The sequence below is a fragment of the Purpureocillium takamizusanense genome, chromosome 1 (assembly GCF_022605165.1).
Source record: "Purpureocillium takamizusanense chromosome 1, complete sequence".
NCBI classification, from domain to species: Eukaryota; Fungi; Ascomycota; class Sordariomycetes; order Hypocreales; family Ophiocordycipitaceae; genus Purpureocillium; species Purpureocillium takamizusanense.
The window spans coordinates 3156340-3174763 of record NC_063068.1 but is presented as its reverse complement, the minus strand read 5'-3'; the positions used below and the strand labels follow the sequence as shown (position 1 = coordinate 3174763).

The 18424-nt window shown below is 59.9% G+C and overlaps 5 protein-coding genes across 5 annotated transcripts; 4 read left to right on the top strand and 1 right to left on the bottom strand.

Annotated features, from left to right (window-relative positions):
* Nucleotides 1-676: 676 nt before the first annotated feature.
* On the top strand, nt 677-1552 carry JDV02_001007 (uncharacterized protein; the record flags this gene model as incomplete). Its single annotated transcript, XM_047981893.1, has 1 exon — nt 677-1552. The coding sequence occupies one exon, from the start codon at nt 677-679 to the stop codon at nt 1550-1552; it is 876 nt and encodes a 291-aa protein (XP_047837854.1).
* Nucleotides 1553-2891: 1339 nt separating this feature from the next.
* On the top strand, nt 2892-5959 carry ATG20 (Sorting nexin, cytoplasm-to-vacuole targeting pathway/endosomal sorting). Its single transcript, XM_047981892.1, has 5 exons — nt 2892-3433; nt 3494-3756; nt 3819-4085; nt 4148-5272; nt 5334-5959. Exons 1-5 carry the CDS (start codon nt 3331-3333, stop codon nt 5427-5429), a joined length of 1854 nt encoding a protein of 617 aa, XP_047837853.1. The 5' UTR covers nt 2892-3330; the 3' UTR covers nt 5430-5959.
* Nucleotides 5960-6158: 199 nt separating this feature from the next.
* On the top strand, nt 6159-8202 carry CEG1 (mRNA guanylyltransferase). Its single transcript, XM_047981891.1, has 2 exons — nt 6159-6569; nt 6643-8202. Exons 1-2 carry the CDS (start codon nt 6385-6387, stop codon nt 7643-7645), a joined length of 1188 nt encoding a protein of 395 aa, XP_047837852.1. The 5' UTR covers nt 6159-6384; the 3' UTR covers nt 7646-8202.
* Nucleotides 8203-8432: 230 nt separating this feature from the next.
* JDV02_001004 (uncharacterized protein) lies at nt 8433-12184 on the bottom strand. Its single transcript, XM_047981890.1, has 6 exons — nt 11865-12184; nt 10975-11813; nt 10727-10797; nt 10488-10667; nt 10088-10394; nt 8433-9979 (listed from the first exon to the last, which is right to left on the bottom strand). Coding segments are annotated over exons 3-6 (1590 nt in total). The 5' UTR covers nt 10728-10797; nt 10975-11813; nt 11865-12184; the 3' UTR covers nt 8433-8877.
* Nucleotides 12185-12761: 577 nt separating this feature from the next.
* Nucleotides 12762-18393, top strand: PDS5 (Sister chromatid cohesion protein pds5). Its single transcript, XM_047981889.1, has 3 exons — nt 12762-13772; nt 13866-17312; nt 17368-18393. The coding sequence occupies exons 1-3, from the start codon at nt 13302-13304 to the stop codon at nt 17986-17988; spliced, it is 4539 nt and encodes a 1512-aa protein (XP_047837850.1). The 5' UTR covers nt 12762-13301; the 3' UTR covers nt 17989-18393.
* Nucleotides 18394-18424: the final 31 nt, after the last annotated feature.

Sequence of the window (18424 nt, the reverse complement as noted above, 5' to 3'; positions counted from 1 at the left end):
CCCACCCCGTGCTCGCTGCCTCCGCCGGCGCCACTGATTGGCTTTGATCCAACTTCAACCATAAAAAGGGAAGGCGCTATCCAGATTGACTACGTCGCCTATTCTTTCATGAATACCTAGGTATGCATGCTGGTTCGATACGATAGACAGCAGTGGTAGCGCTCATGAAAATTGTCAAATGGTCTACGGAGGCGCCGGATGTGTCGTTTCAATGAACCCCAGGAGCGCCCGTTTATTAGCGCTACTAAAAACGCGCGCACAACAACACGACTTACACGGATGCAAGCGTCTCTCAGCAAGAGCAAAAGGCGCCTGCGCGAGATATATTTCGTCTGATAATCATTTTCCGCACCTGAAGCCTGTTTCGGGTGCACGATGCATGCTGTAGGATGTTTACGTGCAACCAGTTGCTCGACGCCGAAAGGCCTGATTCACTACACGATGCGTGTTCGCGTTGCTGCGAGAGCCGACACTGCCATCGTTTCCCAGCGACAGAGCTCACACGCATTTCTCCATTCTTGCTCTCTCTGCCTTTTCTCTCTGCCTCCACGGTCCGTTCGTTCTGCATGGCCACAACGGCGACGGGCCGCCTCATCTGTCATTCCAGCTGTTGTCTCCTTCAAGGTCGCACATCCCCGACGACGACCCGCGTAAACCTTGGCCACGGCCATCCGCCATGCGTCGCGGGCCCGACAACTGCCTCGGCTGGCACTGCCTCACGCGGCCCCAGCAAATCGGCATCATCTTCAGCATTGTCGTCTTCTCGGTCGTGACACTCGTCGCCTACATGTACTGCCTTGGTCGTGCCCGAATCGCGCAACGCAACCGCACGACCATTCAGCTCCCAGGCGGTAGGCGAACCGCGCGCAACCACGATGGCAACACGACTATGGCGCACTTGCCAGTGGCACAGAACATCCCCGGCTACCCGCCTCAAGTCGTCTACTATCCCGCAGTGTTCCACTTGAACCGCCACGGTGATCAGATGGCGCCGCGTTGTGTCGTGTCACTAGCCGCCACGCCGCGACCATACGCCCCGATACCGCCTATGGTCATGTATTCTACTGCTCCGGCTCGACCAGCGACCCATCAGCCCTTCCGGGTGGCCCCATCATCAACACGAGTGGAGGGAGCGAATGTTTCGGGGCCACGAGCTTACCCCTTGGACTCGCCGCCGGAGAGCCTTCGCCGACCACGACACCCAACCTGGTTTCAGAGACTGAGCCGAGTGCTTCGCATGCCTGTAGGCACAGCCTCGACCGTTGCCAGCTCGACGACTCCCGGGACACCCGTGCAGTCACCACCATCCGCCAGGGAAGCCAGTCGGCGGGACTCCCGCTCGGCTACGCACGAAGTGAACAATATTGAACGACGCGACGAGCCCTCACCTTCACCAGCAGAGCCTCCGTCAAGCTCGAATACGCCGCAGGATACAGACGGCAACTCCCTGAGGACCAATGTCGCCACGGTCCACAGCGACGACTATGAGATGCTTGACCCGCCTTCGCCTCTCGCCGGCTACCCCGGTACATCACGAGCGCCCCGCAAGTGACAGACGCAGACTGACGCTGCTGACAGGAGGTCCCTACGCCAGCCATTGGATTCCGTCGACCTCGTCTCTGTCTGGGCTCGAGTCGCCGCCAGACTGCAGGTCAGACTGCCAGGACCTCAACCGTCGGTTAGGCCGTAAACGCCTGGGGCGTGCAGCGCCTGACGCAACAGACAAGAAGAGTATTGCTATCGGTTGACAATAACAGGTATGGAATCGGGGAAGCAGCTTGCTTCGGTTGCAGGACCTTGCAGAGGTTCAGGACGCTGTATGTACCAGTTGAGGTTCTTGTCCGTAGAGAAGACACGGCTGGTAACTGCTCGTATAGCTGCGCCCCACAGAGACCCAAATTCACCATTTCTGGTGTGTAGCGAATGTCTGAAATCATTCAGTGAACGAAGCAAGGTGTAGTAATGTGTCAGTTGGACCATGGGCGTGGAGCCATGCCAACGCCAAAGTTCGCCCATAGGGACATGTCCTGCCTCCTCATCAGTCGAGCAAACGGCAAAACACCGCTTCTTGAAGTTCTTGAAAAATCCACAGGACGTCATATGCCGGCCACCCGTGCGTGACGGAGGAGGTAGACGTCGCTAGTTTGCTGGGCTTGTGCATGGTCTGCAACGAAGGAGTGAAACCGAGGGTTGGGAGCGACGCGACCACATTAGCACATCATCGCTCAAGCATGACATCATGAGGGATTGAAGAGAAAAAATCAGTGCCACTCTGTAATATACACGGTCGCGTTCAGCGCTCAGACGACGCCAGCCCGGCGATGCGTGTAATAGGCAAAGTGTTGCAGTGAGATTACCAGGGAAGGGTTGGCGGTAATAAGATGCCTCTGGGATATGAGCTCGCCCGACTGTGGCTGGTGCGTGGCTGACGAGGGCCAGATTGATGGTTCGTGCGCATCGTCATCGCCTCTGCACAAGGCAGTTGCCCCTGCTATTTGCCTTGCACAATTAGTGAACTAAGCAACGTACCTAACCGACCCAACAAGATAATACCCTAGAGGTGGTGCCTCCCTACACTCGAGCTGGCCGCTGATCCACTCCACTGGGCCGCTGGCACAGAGCCTCCCGTCCACTGGGCTGGAAGGCCTGGTGCCGCACCCGCCCTCGCCCACCTGCATCGGTGGGCCCAGTGGACATCGGGTACCTCTGCTTCACCCGTGCCCCAGCCAGATCCGGAGCTCCGGCGAACCAGGCGCAAGTACCTTCCATGTATCCCGCGTTCGTACCTCCCTCACCTTCCACCTCCAGCCGGCCACGTACCTTCAGCGACCGCCCAGCGACCACCGTCCATGCGGCGGCGCAACCAGTGACCTCCACTCCACCAAAGGCGGCGGCCGTCGACGACTCCTCCAGCCCGCGGCCACATAAGCTACCCCGGCATCCCAGTGCCACCGGCCCGACCTCTCTGCATCCTCACCTGCGCAGTACCATTACGTCGTCGTCATCCCTCGCCTCTGCAGTTCGCCCGCCACGCCTCTACTCTACCCGCTGGAGAATGGCGACTGCCCCCGCTGTGCTCTTCTTGCCGTGACATCCCATCATCGATCGTCTTACTCGTCAATCCGTCATCGCAGCTAGTCGCGCGGACCTGCGCCCTGCATCCCCAACCCCGCGACACCCGGCACCAGCAGCAGCTCCGGAATCCTCGAGCTTCGCCGTCTCGCGGCCGATCCGCATCCCGTCTTCCGCCCGCGATCAAGCGCAGCAGCATCTCTGCCCGCCTTCTTGTCCGGGCCGTCGACTGTCCCCAGCCCCGAAGCCCCCGCCATCATGTGGAACGACGAAGATAACAACCCGTACGGGACCAGCTTCGATCGCCGCGACTCAACCACCTCGTCGTCGGCAAACCCAACGTCGCCGACGTCCCGCGAGTGTGAGTCTCAGTTACTGCTGCCGCTCGTACCGCCAACAAGACACTGACGCCGCAGTCAAGATCGTTCCTTCGACGCCCCTCATACCCCGACCTCTGGGAGCGACGATGAACAGCCGGCATTCGGGCATGGCGCCGAGTCTAGGGAGACCCCCCAGGAGGTCGTTGCCGCTGAGGAGTCGGCCCCTCGGCGGAAGCCGGGCGGCTATAGCAGCCGCATAGAGCAGATACTCTACGAGAACCCCGACCTGCCCATCATGATAACCGACGCTGGAAAGAGCCTTGAGAGTGGCGGCAGATACATCGTCTACACCATTCGAACTGGGGTACGCTCTTTTGCGAGTCCCATTTTCATCCGCGGCTCCCTTTAGCTAACGGATGGCCACAGGACCTCGAAGTGCGACGCCGATACTCCGAGTTCGCGTCTCTCCGCGATGCCCTGACCCGTCTACACCCGACTCTCATCATTCCTCCCATACCAGAGAAGCATACCATGGCCGACTATGCCGCGAAGCCCACCAGCGCCAAGCAAGATCAGCAGATCATCGACTTGCGGAAGCGCATGCTGGCCGTGTTCCTAAATCGCTGTCGCCGGATGGAAGCGGTTAGGAACGACGGCGTGTGGTGGAGGTTCCTCGATCCCAATGCGAGCTGGGTGCGTAGCGCGGTTTCTATGAGCTCGAGGGCTACGTGTCAAGTTTCTAATGTGTCGCACAGAGCGAAGTCCTCCACTCCCATCCCATCTCGTCTATCCCAAAGTCGGTGCTCAAGGCGCCTCCGCTGGATACCGCGAATCCTACGCCCGCACACAGCTACCTCCCCATACCGGCAAGCTCTGCCAAGCTCAAGACAACAGCTGGAGATGTCAATTCGGCGCCGTCCCTCCAGCCCGGCGCCAACGTCCTCGGCCGATTCCCACCCGAGTCGCGGAACCAGAGCGAGCAGGAGCTTGACCCGTACTTTATCGCCTACGAAGCGTCAATTAAGGAATTGGAGCAGCTTCTCATGGGCCCCATGGAAAAGGTCAACCGCAGGACCCTCAGCCACTTGTCGTCTCTCGCAGCAGATTTGTGTGAGCTGGGCTCCAGATACAACGCGTTCGCCTTGTCGGAGCAAGCCCCCTCTCTAGGCCCTGCGATTGAGAGAGTCGGCCAGGCAGCGGACCTGTCTTATATTGCCACGGAGGAACTCTCGGGATCCCTGGGCGCCAGTTTCGCCGAACCGATGAGGGAGAACGCGCAGTTTGCGGGCGTCGTGCGAAGCGTGCTGAGGTACCGGGTGCTCAAGCGTGTCCAGCAAGACCTGACGACGGAAGAGCTGAACAAGAAGAGAGCCCTCTTGGACCAGCTCGAGCGTAGCGAGGCCGAGGCCAGGCGCATCGAGCAGTACCTGTCGAGCAGCCAACAAATTTCCCCGCCGCCCAAGCGCTCGGCCAGTCTTAAGGAGCCTGCGTCGCAGCACCGGCGCGAGGGAGGTCAGGAGGATACCGAGTCCATCGATTCCGACTTCCCGCCGACGCACGGGGACTTCTCACCGCCGCCGCCGTCTGCGAGCCAAGGCCTGCCGGAGCGGAGCGCGAGCGTGACGCACAGGAAGATGCCAAGCGGAAACTCAATCACTAACAAGATTTTCGGGCCCATCCGCCACGCGGTCCAAGGGGTCGTTGACGTCGACCCCGAGCGCACGCGTCGGGACGCAATCGGCAAGACGAGGGAATCGATTGGGCAGCTGGAGCAGGCGCAGGTGGCTTCGGAGCGGGACGTCAAGGAGGCGAGCGCCAGCGTCCTCAAGGACATGAAGCGGTTCCAAAAGGACAAGGAAGACGACGTGCGACGGTACATGGTGCGTCTTGATTTGATGACTGCCTGACGGGCTCATGCTACAGAAACTGACATGTCCATAGCTTGCATATGCGAAGAGCCAGATCGAGTGGGCCAAGAAGAGCAGGCAGCAGTGGGAAGAGGCGCGTGCAGAAGTCGACAAGATAGAGGAGACTTAGGCCGACCCTGGGGGGCAGCACATTTCCTGCCTGCTTGGAGACTGGAAGTCAGATGGGCCAGCCGGAGAACCACGACACCTTTGGTAGGCTGAAGGCTGGGTGACAGGCGAGATGTTGACATTCCGGGGCGAAGCCGCAGGCGCGGCTGCTTTCTCCTGCAAAGGGTCAGGGGGCTGCACGCGGTAGTGGTGGTGGTGGTGGTGGTAGTGGTGGTGGTGTGAGCCGCGCGGTTCAAGCCACGTCGCGCGGCGCAGCGGCCGACAGCATGTTGCAGTAGAGCAGCAAAATTTCCTTTGAACGCTTGAAATGAAAACACTGGGGGGGCGCGAAGGAGGGACGCGCATACATTTTGACGATACATGCTTTTTTTTTCTTAGGTTCTTTGAGGGCTCGAGATGGCGCCAGAGAAGGAACAGCGGGAAAGAGAGCGTTTTTACATTAGTAGTCTATTGTTCTGTCGAGTCAATAACACGGACTGCAACATCTCTGGCATGGCACGACAGGCACTAATAACTTGAGACCTGGGGGAGTGGTACGTAGCACGTACGTATTACGCAGTTCTGTACGGAGTAGTACCTTTGTACCAAGGTTGGCAGCTCCTTAACTAGTGCCGAGTATAATAGGCTACCTCTATGGTACGTAGGGGGAAAGTGAGTTAGTTATCGATAAGGTTGGCTTGCGAACAAAAGCAGCGACGGAGCGCGCCTCGACGCCATCGCAGCCTCGACAAACAACCTCGTCGCATGCACTCTCCCCACGCGCCGTGCCTTGGTGATGCCGGCGCTTGGTGGCCGCTCCTGACGACCGCGACCACATCGAGCATCAATCTGAAACTGCGCACATCGACCACGAGCCGAGCACCCCGACGCGCGCGCATCCATCCGGCGCCTCCCTGCTGCTGCTGCGCCTCTGGCTCAGCTCATGAACGCGCGTACTCCAACCCCAGCCAGCAGCCATGGATCCGTCGTCGGGCGATCAAATCGCCTCCATCTCCGAGCCCGGCGTCCGTGCCGAGGGCCAGTTGCTCTACACAATGCGTAAGGAGGTTGCGGAGCTTCTGGGCCGGCACCAGACGGGCTTCCCCGGGGCGCAACCCGTCAGCTTCGCGCGGAAACATCTCGAGGAGCTCACCAAGCAAGAGTACGTGGCCCTGTGTCCTCGAGGCAGATCGTGAGAGGCGCGTGTTTGCTGACGCGCGGCGGACTCGCTACAGTTACTATGTTTGCGAAAAGTCAGACGGCATCCGGTACCTCCTGTACTCGACTGAAGACGAAGCCGGCAATGAGACTCACTATCTAATTGACCGCAAGAACGACTACTGGTTCATCACCAACCGAAACCTCCACTTTCCGCTCGAGGGCGACGCCACAGCATTCCACTCGGCGACCCTTATAGACGGCGAGCTCGTGTGGGACAGCCTGCCCAGCGGCAAGAAGGAGCCCCGGTTTCTCGTCTTCGACTGCCTCGTCATGGACGGCAACAAGCTGATGGACCGCACGCTAGACAAACGGCTCGCCTACTTCAGAGAGCGGCTGTACACGCCGTACAAGAAACTGTTCAAGGACTTCCCGGACGAGCTGCGATTCCAACCCTTTTTCGTCGAGATGAAACCCTTCCAGCTCGGCTACGGCATCGAGATGATGTTCAAGCAGGTGCTGCCCGGCCTGAAGCATGGCAACGACGGACTCATCTTTACGTGTCGCAACACGCCGTACAAGCACGGCACGGACCCGCACATTCTTAAGTGGAAGCCGCCCGAGGAGAACACCATTGATTTTCGCATCAGGCTTAATTTCCCGCTGGTCGACCCCGACGAGGAAGAGCAACGCGGGGGCATCACGGAGCCCTTTATCGACTACGACAGCCTGCCGCACGCGGAATTGCTGGTGTTCCGCGGCGACAGCGGACCGGAGCGTTACGAGACCTTCAACGACCTGCACCTGACCGAGGACGAGTGGGAGGTGCTCAAGGGCCTAGGCGACCCGATCAACGATCGCATCATCGAGTGCAACCAGGACGAGCACGGCCGGTGGCGCATGATCCGTTTCAGGGACGACAAGAGCGAGGCGAACCATAAGAGCACCGTGACGAGCGTCCTCGATAGCATCAACGACCGCGTGTGCGACCAGGACCTCCTCCGCGCGGCGGGCACCATCCGCGACAGCTGGAAGGCCCGCCAGGCCGCCGAGCAGGACGCCAGGCGAGGAGGGCGGTAGTCCATCTCCACGCCTAGGACAGTCGACGCCGCGACGGCCACAGAGCCGCGGTGGAGGGAGCGCCGCCAGCCCAGAAAGTGGCGAGACGAGCAGGCGGCACGATGGCAGTCTCAGTTTGGCCTCGAACGGCTCAGCGTCCGCGATGCGCACCCGAGTCGTGCCAACGCGTAATGTGATGCCTGAAGAATTGACGCGTACGTCAAAGACAAACAGAGACAGAGACAGAGAGAGCGGGAGAGAGGGAGAGAGAGGCAGAGGAGGGTAGAGCAGGGCAAACAGGCTTGGCTTTGCACGGCGTCGCAACGGCACGGACGGGGTGTCGGTCGGTCGGTCGGTTTCTGTCGGTTGGATAGGCGAGAAAGGCGTTTACGGCGGGTTCGGTTGCACCGTGTAGAAAAAGCGCCGCATTGCGGCCTGGCTACGGATCACGTTGTTTTGTTTATTATGTTTGTCATTACGGCTCCTACTAGTCGGAGGAGCTTCTCGGCTGTCGTTTTCTCAGGGCCAAGCAAGGGGCGGGTCGTCTGATTAGCATGTAGTGCAAATGCAAACGGCGTTTACGAAGCTGCTTTTACCCACGCACTCTCTCTGTGCAAATGTCATGGGGTGTTCTTCGTTTGGGCTGGGTTGGGGCACGTCGTGGCATCGATGAAGACTCTGCGAATGGTTGCATGTCTTGGGGCTGTGACTGTCCCTCTGCGCATACATGTCAGTCATCACTCCCACGCGTCCCGCCCAGTATTTGGTTCACGCAAGAAGAAGTCAGTACAAGTGCCGTCGAACATGCTTTTCACAATGCGAACAATGTCAAATAGACTTGTTGTTTCTTCTGATCACGGCTTTCTAAGAGAGAAAGGTCAAGTGCGTCCCTCTTTGAAAGCCTCTCTCTCTCTCTCTCCCCATATCCATCCCGTCTTCCATACTCTCCGTCATTTTCTACCGAAGCATTATTACGAAAGACCCAAGCGAGTGCATCATGAAGAAAAGAAAAGAAATTCCACACAAAAGGCCCCGGGGTTCTGATTAGAGAGAAGAAGGAAGTAAAAGGGGGAGTGGAAGGGGGAAACTAGTAAACCCAGGCAGGCGTAAAGGCCGCCTTGTCAGAAACCCACGCTTTTTCCCATCCTTGGCCCATCCATCGGCGACTGCAGCAAATAGCAGCTGGTCGCCAAACTCGAGCGGGAAAGGGGGAAGGAAACGAAAACGTTTCTCCCTCCGGTACGTGCACGTGCTCAAAGGAGGCACATGGCGACGGCGACGAGCATGACGGTGCAGCTCATCCATCCGGAGCCCTTGGAGTTACCCCAGGCTTGGGGGTTCGGCTTCCTCGCACCTTCGGAGACGACGACGGGTGGGGTGAAGGTCGGGAAGCCCACGCTGGCGGTGCTACTGACGGTGGCGTTGCCGGTGCCCGGCACGCGGACAGTGACGAGGGTAGCAGTAGTAGAGGACGAAGGGGAGGTGGAAGAGGTTGTGACGGCGGCGCCGTCAGTCTCGGTCTCGGTGACGGTCTGGGTCACGACGACGGTGGTGGCAGGCGGCACGGGAAGCGACGCTGACGACGTGGACGCGGTGCCGATCGCCCCCAGCATGGAGGAGTAGGCGCTCACGCCGGTGCTCGTCGAGCTCGAGCTCGAGCCCGCGGCGCTGGCCGTCTGCGTCGGTCTGCCGTACAGGTCCGTGATGGTGACGGTGATGATGTCCAAGCTAGACCTTTGCGTCACGGTGGCGGTCTTGGTCACCGTCTTTCGGGTGGTGAACGTTCCCGTCACGACGGTCAGGGGCGGCGGCGGCGGCGCGCTGCCGGTCGAGGGGGAGCCGGTGCCCCAGAGGTCCGTGATGGTGACGGTAATGGTCTCGGAGCCCGGGGCAGAGGGAGACGACGACGACGACGTGCCGGTCTTGACGTCGGTGACGGTCGAGGCGTCTCCTGAGACGGTGGCGTCGGGCAGGCCGCTCGTGTACGAGACGAGGGTCTGCGCGTTCGTCTCCGTCTGGGGCTCGCCCGTCACGGTCACGCCGGGAAGCCCGTTGGTGAGGGACGCCTGGGTGAGCAGGGCGGTGTAGGTGTGCGTGAGGGTAACGTCCGGGAGGCCGTTTGTGTATGACGCGTCGGTGCTGCTGCTGCTGCTGCTGTACGCCGTCTCCTCGATGGGCGAGACGGTGACGAAGAGGGTCATGGTGGTGGTGGCATGGCCTGCGGAGCAGCCAGTCGGCTCAGCCGAGTCCGGAGAGACGGTCACGTACGTGGTCAGGTTGGTGGTGCCGGCGAGGATGGTTGTCGTCTTCTTGGTCGTACGAATGCTGTAGATGGTCGAGACGGCCGTCTGGGTCCTGCTCACACACGTCAGCACCGCGCTCTCTCTCTATCTCCTCTCTCTCATACACATTCACACTCTCTCTCTCACGTTGAACGCATCAAAGACTGGTGTGGGTACTTACGAGACTGGGACGCTGACGCCAACGGGCGCCTCCGTCTCGCTCTGGACAGAGGTAGTGGCGGCGGCAACGGACGACGAGGAGCCGTAACCGGTGGTGCCAGCGGTACCGTTGGGCCACGCGGTCGAGGCGACGGCAGTGCCGAGACCGGAGGAAGCGGCAAACTTGGTGGAAATGACATTACCGTGGGAGTCAAACAGGACGCCGGACTCGGTGCTGCTGCCCTCGCCGCGGACGACGAGCTCGTGGGCGGCCTCAGAGACGATGTGCTCGGCGTGGATGAGCTCCGCGTCGGGATTCACGTTTCGCTCTGTTCTCGTCAGCAGCCAAACTCATGACAACAGCAACAGAGAGGAATAAGAGAGAGAGAGGTGTGTGTTTTTTTTCTCTCTGATGTACGTACTGCAGTGGGCGGCAAAGACGGCAGTGCCGATGACAAAGGCAACGAGGCCGAGGAGGAGGGCGCCTGCGTAGAAGAGCTTCTTGACCACGAGGAGGAGGCCCTTCTTGCGGGAGCGGGTGGCGGCGATGTGCTCGCCGCCCTCTCCGACACGCTCGAAGTCATAACCTTTCATACTCGCCACTGTTCTATCGTTAGCAGAGATAGCACAACAGTGTTGATGGGCCAAGGAGCGTACGTACTTGATGATTACGCGTTGTAGGAACGACTGTTGAGGCGTTGAGTTTTTTTGATAACGAAAAGAGTGCGAATGCTAGCGAGTCTGTTAGTTGGGTCTTTCTTCTCGGGTCAATATCATCGGCGTGCGAGTTAGGGGAAAGAAGGGTACTGGCAGTTTGCCCTGGTCTCGTGCCATGTGGCACCTGCGAGACGGCTGGCGCGCCGGTGAAACAGACTGCGAAGGGGAGGGCAAGGCAACTCGCGTACGTACCGCCTCTGTGAGGATTATACTTTTAGTGCTTGCTTGCACCGGCCTCTGCTTATCGCGGAGAGAGTAACGAGCGGGAATGTGTTGTTGTGTTTGTCAACGAAGAAGTCGCGGTGCTGGCGAAATGAGTGTGGTGGTGTTTGGGTAAAGATCGCGAGAAGAGGGAGAGGAGAGGAACAGGCAGAGTTTAGGGAAGCAGGCGGGAGAACCGGGCCAGGCTATGACTGAACCGTGCGGACAGCTGACAGAGTTTTTCACGCAGCTGTGAATCATGGTCTGATGTTTGGGGGGGGGGGGGGGGCTGAACAGGGCGAGAGGGGCTGGCGGGCGTGTGTGCGCGGCCGTCGCCTGGTTGATTGGGGAGATGGGATGAGATGAGACGAAGGACGATAAGAAGCGAGTGTTATTTACTCGCAGACGGGTTCTTATTCGTGTTCATGAGCGCGCGCCAAAGCAGAGAGAGAAGCGGAATACGGAACAAGGAGGCATGACCATAACTAAACATATTGATGGGCGTCGCATCGTTGCGGTAAGCGACCTGCTCAACTGACACTTGCAATCTCTGCGCGTTTCCCGTGTTCTCATTAACGAGTACTTTAGTTGATGGCCTTGCATGGGAGACGGTCAATAAAATGAGACGATATGGCTGGCTCATGAGCCCTAGGACGTGAGGATATCAACAGACGAGGTGCCACACGGGCTTGAACGTCGCACACAGACAGGCAACTCCGTTGGAGACTTGCCATCCGTCCAAATTTCACGGCGACCTCTTCTCGACGCCAGGCTCCTTGTGTTCACATCTTGTGTCTTGTTGAGCGGTTGCTTGTGCCACCACTTTGGCTCTAGTATTTGATGAGCACGGAGTCGGAGCGAGGGCGGGCAGGCGGGCGGACGGGGCGGGCACCGGCGTGTTTGTGTCATTGTCGTTGAACACAGGCGCGGGAACGACCATGACCACAGTCTCTTCTCTTTTTTTTCCCCTTCTTCCTTGGTCGCATCTGGTGGCAGCAAACGGGTGGCACGAGAATGGAGAGGGGTTTGTTCATGGCACGGAGTGGTGGCCAGCAGGTATTTATTGTACAAAGTATACTGTACTTGGTACAATAAATATACTCTGGTGTTTGAGCACTCCGTCTGACCTCATGGGCACAAAACGAGTAGAGGCTTGGGTGCAAAAGAGCAGCAGCGAGCGCGTTGTGAGTTGTACTTGTCGTCGGGGCTGCAGGGTGTTGTATTCCTGCTGGCGGCACATGACTGCATGTACTTCGTACAGTATGCAGTATGAAGTACACATACGTTGCTGTACTTTGTGTAAATGGGTTCATGGACGACAGAGCACACCGCGCAGTGCAGTGGCCCCACGTTCATCCCAATGGAGGGCAGGGGAGTGCATCTGTAATCAATCGGATGGATCATGGTGGCACAAACTACGTAGTACGTACGTGTATGCCCATTGCGCGCGTCGTCATCTCAAGGACATGGCCGGCCGATGCGACGTTGATTCAATTCAATTGCATGCAGCGCGCTATAGGGTAGGCTACTTTCCTCGTACTTTTTTTGTGGCTACGCGCGTGTTGCGATACTTCGGTAGCTGGTGCTGGTGTGGAGCAGGCGAGCCACAAAGGGCCCCAACGCGGGGGGGAGGGAAGAAATGCGGCGGCCCCGTTGGAGCTCCAGCACAGCGAGGGCGCGCGTGTGTCGCGTAATAATACAGTTCCAGTACCAGCAGACTGGTCCATCCATCCTTCCCTCAATTGTGTCTACTGCTGCCAAAGCCCCCCCCCCCAAAACAGCACCTCCAACCAAGCTCGGGAAGCGGCGCCAGCAGAACCTGGAAACCACCACCACCACCATTATCTCCTCCTCCATTCGTCCCTCGCCCAACCCATTTCCTCGACGCGCCCACCACCAGACCCCCCCTCTCTCTCCTGCCGGCACAGCGATTCGACTCGCCCTCTTGTCGTCGGCTTCTTCGCCATCGTCGCCGTAGTCGTCGCACAGCTGCGCGCCCGTATTCCCCCTCTCTGCGTCCCTCCCTCTTCTCTCCCTCTCCCCGAGGCGAAAGCATCCACGTCTCACCGCGCGCCGCGCACACACCGCAAAACGTCGGGGTGACGACCTTGTGCCGCCGGCTTCGAAGCATCCGCCTTCTGCCTCGCCTGGCGATGCAGTGACCCGCGCGCGACCTTCAGACACACAGGTCAAACGGAACGCCGCGCTCCAAGACAGCTTCGACAGCTCCGTCGTCCCGCCACGCTGAGCCGGGCGGTGCATCCCAGCGCAGACGCCCTTTTTTTTTTTTTTTGAGTCTCGTCGCGCCGCCAGCCACCATGCCGCCGCGTCGCAGGAGTCGTCGCCAGGAGCCCGTCGAGCAGGTCGAGGAGGACGAGCAGCCGCAGCAGGACCCTGAGCCCGACAATGTGCGCGACCAAGAACAAGAGGAGGAGGAAGATGAGCCGCTTTCCGACCTCGACTCCGACGATCTCGCCAACGCCAACGACAACCTGGCCCCCGGCGAGATGCGCAGCCTCCAATTCGACCAGGAGCTCACCTGGCGCCCGGCCAAACCCATTCCCAGCGCCACCCTCGTCGACCGCCTCGAGAGGCTGTCCAAGGAGCTCGCTGCCTTTGACCAGGGCGAGGTCGATCTCGACTCCATCAAGCCCGTCACCACCAGCCTCGCCCACCGCAACCTGCTCCAGCACAAGGACCGCGGCGTCAAGGCCTACACCGCCTGCTGCCTCGTCGACATCCTGCGCCTCTTTGCCCCCGACGCCCCCTTTACAGATGACCAGCTCAAGGTGAGCCGCACTGCCAACTCTGACTCTGATCGAGTGCGCGCGCCGCCGTAGTGACCATGCTGACAACTTGCTTGCGACTGCCCTCTTCCCCAGATGATGTACACCCTCTTCGTCAAGGACATCCTCCCGGCCCTCCACGACCCTTCCAACCCGTACAGCAGCCAACACAAATATGTCCTCGTCTCCCTGACCGACGTCAAGAGCATCCTCTTGCTCTCCGACATCCACGGCGCCGATGAGCTCCTGCTGCGCCTCTTCAACTCCACCTTCGACGGCATCTCCACCAGCTCCAAGGCCGTGGCCGAGGAGCAGGTGGCCAAGGACGTTGAGATCCACCTGACCGAGATGCTCACCGAGCTGATAGACGAGTCGTCGGGCAGCGTGCCCTCGAGCGTCATAGACGCCATCATCAGCCAGTTCCTGCGAGCGGCGCCGCCCGGAGGCGGTCGCGGCAAAGACCACGGCGACAAGCAATCCACCCTGTTGCACAAGACGGAGCCCGCCGCCTACACCATGGCCAAGAATATCTGCAACAACTGCGCCGACAAGATGTCTCGCTATGTCAGCCAATACTTCAGCGACGTCATACTCAACGCCTCGGGTTTCGCCACAAAGTCCAACGGCTACCGCCAGGGAGACGAGTCCGACGACGACGACGCCAACGCCGGCCCCTCCGAGGCCGATCTCAAGAGCCTCCGCCAAGCCCATCTGCTCATCCGCGAGCTCTGGCGGGCTGCACCCACCATTCTCCAGAACGTTGTCCCCCAGCTGGACGCAGAGCTGTCTGCCGACAACGTGCACCTTCGACTCATCGCGACGGAAACCTTTGGAGACATGATTGCCGGCATTGGCGCTGCAGGACCTCCGCCGCCGCCGACCCTCGACCCTACCGCCTATCCGCCCCTGAAGCTGGTGGACGAGTCAGCCTCGCCCGAGCCCGCCGAGGGCAACGTCCTGACGAAGCCCTACTCCCCGCAGTCCTTTGCGCAGACGCATCATGCGACATACCGCAACTTCGTCGGCAGGAAAAACGACAAAGCCGGCACCATTCGCGCCGCCTGGGTCACTGCCGCCGGATACATCCTGGCGACTTCGGCGGGAGGCATCGGCCTGAGCAGGGAGGAGGAGAGCGAGCTGGTCAAGGGGCTGGTGGAGAAGCTCAATGACAGCGAGGAAAAGGTCCGCCTGGCCGCCGTCAAGGCCATCGAGCTGTTCGACTTCCGGGACGCCATCCTCAAGCTTGGAGTCACTGGTGGCGTGGACAAGGAGGGCTCCGTCTTTGCCAGCCTGGCCGACCGATGTCGTGACAGGAAGCCGGCCGTCCGCGTGGATGCCATGGTCCTTCTGGGAAAGCTGTGGGCCGTGGGGGCGGGCGAGATTGCCGACGGCCAAGAGGCCGTTACCGCGTGCCTGTCGGGCGTCCCGTCGCGCATCATCAACGCCTTCTACGCCAACGACCCCGACCTCAACGTTCTCCTCGACCGCGTCATGTTCGAGTGTCTCGTGCCCCTCAAGTACCCGCTGATCAAGGGCAAGGCTGCAAAGAGCGCGTCGCAGTCGTCGTCCCAAGCCAAGGGCGGCTCCGGTGCGGCGGATCAGGACCGGATCCGGGCCGAGAGAATCCTCCTCATGGTCAAGTCGCTCGACACCCCCGCGCAAAAGGCCTTCTTCGCCATGCAGGCCCGCCAGCCCCAGTTCGCAAAGGGCGTGGGCATCTTCATCCAGCAGTGCGAGGCCTACAACGGCGGCGTCATCGAGGCCAACGAAGACAAGGTCAAGGCGAGCCTGGCCAAGACGTTCCAGTGGCTCGGCGCCTTCTTCCCCGACCCCCTCAAGGTCAGGGGCGATCTTCAGAAGTTTGCCAAGCTCAACGACCGCCGCAGCTACCAGCTCGTCAAGTACGCCATCGAGTCCGAGAGCGATTTCAAGACGGTCCGCCGAGCCATCAACGAGCTCATCACCAAGATTCAAGCAGGCTCCGCCTCCGGATGCCTGGATACCATCATCCCCCTCTTGTACCGCTCAAGCTGCCTCATGTTCAACCGCAGCCACCTCGCCACCATTATGGACTACTCCAAGAGCGACAAGCACGGCCTCGCCGCCGTCGCCCACCTGGTTCTCAACGACATCTCACAGCGAAACCCCGACATCTTCAAGGCCCATGCCGAGGAGCTCCGCAAAGAGATCATCGAGCAGGCGCCGACGGACAAGCGCACCAATGACCCGACCGTCGCCGACATTCTCAAGGCGTACTCGTCCTATTCCAAGCGATACCCCAAGGACATCAATTTCGACCGGAGCTTCAACCAGACGTTGATGAACTACGCCCTGTACGGCTCTCCACCAAAGGCCGGCAAGTATGCCGTCAACATCCTCCTCGCGAGGAATGATGACAAGAGCAGAGTCACGGCCACGAACCTTCTGAGAAACCTCATCAAGGGTCTCGCCTACGGCAGCCCACACTTCCTCACCAGGCTGGCCGCCATCAGCCAACTTGAGCGGCTGGCGCCCACGGTCACGGATGACTCGGACGACGCAATCCACGACTTGACCATCAAGAAGATCCTGCGAGAGGTGCGCACGGATTCAAAAGGCGAAGCAGACCCGTCTTGGGTGGACGACGCCGACATGGACGAGGAGCTCCAGGCCAAGACGTGGTGCCTCAAGATCCTGGTCAACAAGGCACTCGCCACCGAGGAGGAGGCGGATGCCGAGGAGCGCGTCAAGCCCGTACTCAAGCTGCTCAAGACCTTCATCATCAACGAGGGCGAGTTCTGCAAAACCAAAGACACCCCGCTGCACCATAAGAAGCGCCTGCGGCTCCTGGCAGGGCTCTTAACCCTAAAGCTATGCACCATCAAGAAGTACGATGAGCAGCTCGACCCGCCGGGCTTCAACAAGTTGGCCGAGCTGGTCCAGGATAGCGAGCTCCAGGTCCGACGGCGCTTCATGGAGAAGCTGCAAAACTACCTGACGCGGGCCAAGCTACGCGCCAGGTTCCACACGATTCTCTTTCTCGTCGCCTTCGAGCCTGTCACGGACCTCAAGAACAGGGTAGAGACGTGGATCCGGTCCCGCGCTCGGTACTACGGAGAGAAGAAACAGCAGATTCTAGAGGCAATCATGGGCAGGTTGATACCTCTCCTGGCACACCACCCCGATTATACCTCCGACACGAACGACCTGGCAGACTTTGCCAACTACTTCTTGTTCTATCTGGGGGCTCTCGCGACTGAGGAGAATATCTCGCTCGTCTACAAGTACGCCGAGAGGGTCAAGCAGACGCGGGACGGCGTCAACCCCGAAGCGAGCGAGAACCTGTACGTGCTCAGCGACCTGGCTCAGACGGTGATTCGCAAGTACCAGGAGAGGAGGAACTGGAGCTTCCAGGCCTGGCCCGGGAAAGTCGGCCTCCCAACCGGGCTATACACGGCGCTTCCGTCGAGCGAGGTGGCACAACAGATTGCGAAGAAGCAGTACATTCCCGACGAACTGGACGAGCGGCTGGACGATCTCATCCGGGCCCTGGACCGGAAAAAGGTATTCTCTATCCAACACTCTTATCAAGGGGGGTGGTACTGACGCGACCCTGTAGAAGCGCAAGTCCATGGCCGACGGCTCCGAGCCGGCGCCTAAGCGCGCAAAGACGCAGATCAAGACGGTAATTAGGGAGAAGGGCGAGTCGAGGCTCAAGGCCGCCAAGGCCCTCAAGAAGAAGGTTGCGAAGCCAAAGGCATCGCGGCCGAAGAAGCAAGCCGCGTCATCGCCACTGATACCCGAGGCAGACCGCCGCCGGAGCGGCCGCTCGCACAAGGCCTCCAACTACAAGGAGCGGGACGACGAAGACGATGAGGAGGAGATGCTGGACGGTGTGGCTGAGTGGACGTACGAGGGCGAGGGCGACTCGTCGGACGAGGGGCCTGCGGCCAGCGAGGAATCCGCCAGCGAGGAAGAAGGCGCAGACGAGGACGCTGGCGACGAATCGGGGGAGGAGGAAGAAGAAGAAGAAGAAGAGGAAGAACAAGCAGCGCCGGCGAGCAGCAAGAAGAATGGGCAAAGGGCCAAGCCCAAGTCCGCTGCCGTCAAGGCCAGCGTCCTCGCGCAGCTCGGCAAGGGCCGGAAGGTGTCGTCTGCGCGGGCCCGCGGCGGCGCTGGTGGTGGCCGCAGAGCCGCAGCGAGGGACTCGTCTGACATGGATGTCGACGATGACGACTGAGTGGATGATTAACCACCCCTCGCCACGAGATGGTACGGGTATTTCTGAGAAAGGGCGATGTGGTTCTATGCGATGCGATGCGGTGCGGTGCGGTGTATTGTGGAGATCCGGTCCGGCGGTCCTTTGAGCCCCTGTTGTATTTTCGGGGTTTTTGCTCCCTCTGTTTTTGTTCTTCTTCTTCTCCTTCTTCCTTTTTTGCGAAAGAATATGCGCGAGGCGAGGTATCGAAATGAGGGCGACTGATGTGTGTGTGTGTGTGTATGTATGTGTGTATGTATGTGTCAAGTGTGGCATCGTGTCCGTGGGGGTTCCGGCCCTCTCCCAGTAGTGTACGTACGTCTAATGTGACGGAACAGAATGGGTGAAGACAAGAAGAAGAAGAAAAAAGGCCGGTCTAGTTTCTGCCTCGTGAGCTTTTCAAAGGGTACTTACTCTA

Bases quoted from the DNA above. Each gene is read 5' to 3' on its own strand.
- CEG1 (XM_047981891.1), top strand. From the start codon at position 6,385: ATGGATCCGTCGTCGGGCGATCAAATCGCCTCCATCTCCGAGCCCGGC. The intron at 6,570-6,642 runs GTACGTGGCCCT...GACTCGCTACAG, and splicing joins GAGGAGCTCACCAAGCAAGA to TTACTATGTTTGCGAAAAGT.
- PDS5 (XM_047981889.1), top strand. From the start codon at position 13,302: ATGCCGCCGCGTCGCAGGAGTCGTCGCCAGGAGCCCGTCGAGCAGGTC. The intron at 13,773-13,865 runs GTGAGCCGCACT...CCTCTTCCCCAG, and splicing joins TTACAGATGACCAGCTCAAG to ATGATGTACACCCTCTTCGT. The intron at 17,313-17,367 runs GTATTCTCTATC...GCGACCCTGTAG, and splicing joins GGGCCCTGGACCGGAAAAAG to AAGCGCAAGTCCATGGCCGA.
- JDV02_001004 (XM_047981890.1), bottom strand. The intron at 10,395-10,487 runs GTACGTACATCA...TGACGAGAACAG, and splicing joins CGTCTTTGCCGCCCACTGCA to AGCGAAACGTGAATCCCGAC. The intron at 9,980-10,087 runs GTAAGTACCCAC...GTGTGTGAGCAG, and splicing joins GGCGTCAGCGTCCCAGTCTC to GACCCAGACGGCCGTCTCGA.
- ATG20 (XM_047981892.1), top strand. From the start codon at position 3,331: ATGTGGAACGACGAAGATAACAACCCGTACGGGACCAGCTTCGATCGC. The intron at 3,434-3,493 runs GTGAGTCTCAGT...GCCGCAGTCAAG, and splicing joins GTCGCCGACGTCCCGCGAGT to ATCGTTCCTTCGACGCCCCT. The intron at 5,273-5,333 runs GTGCGTCTTGAT...ACATGTCCATAG, and splicing joins ACGACGTGCGACGGTACATG to CTTGCATATGCGAAGAGCCA.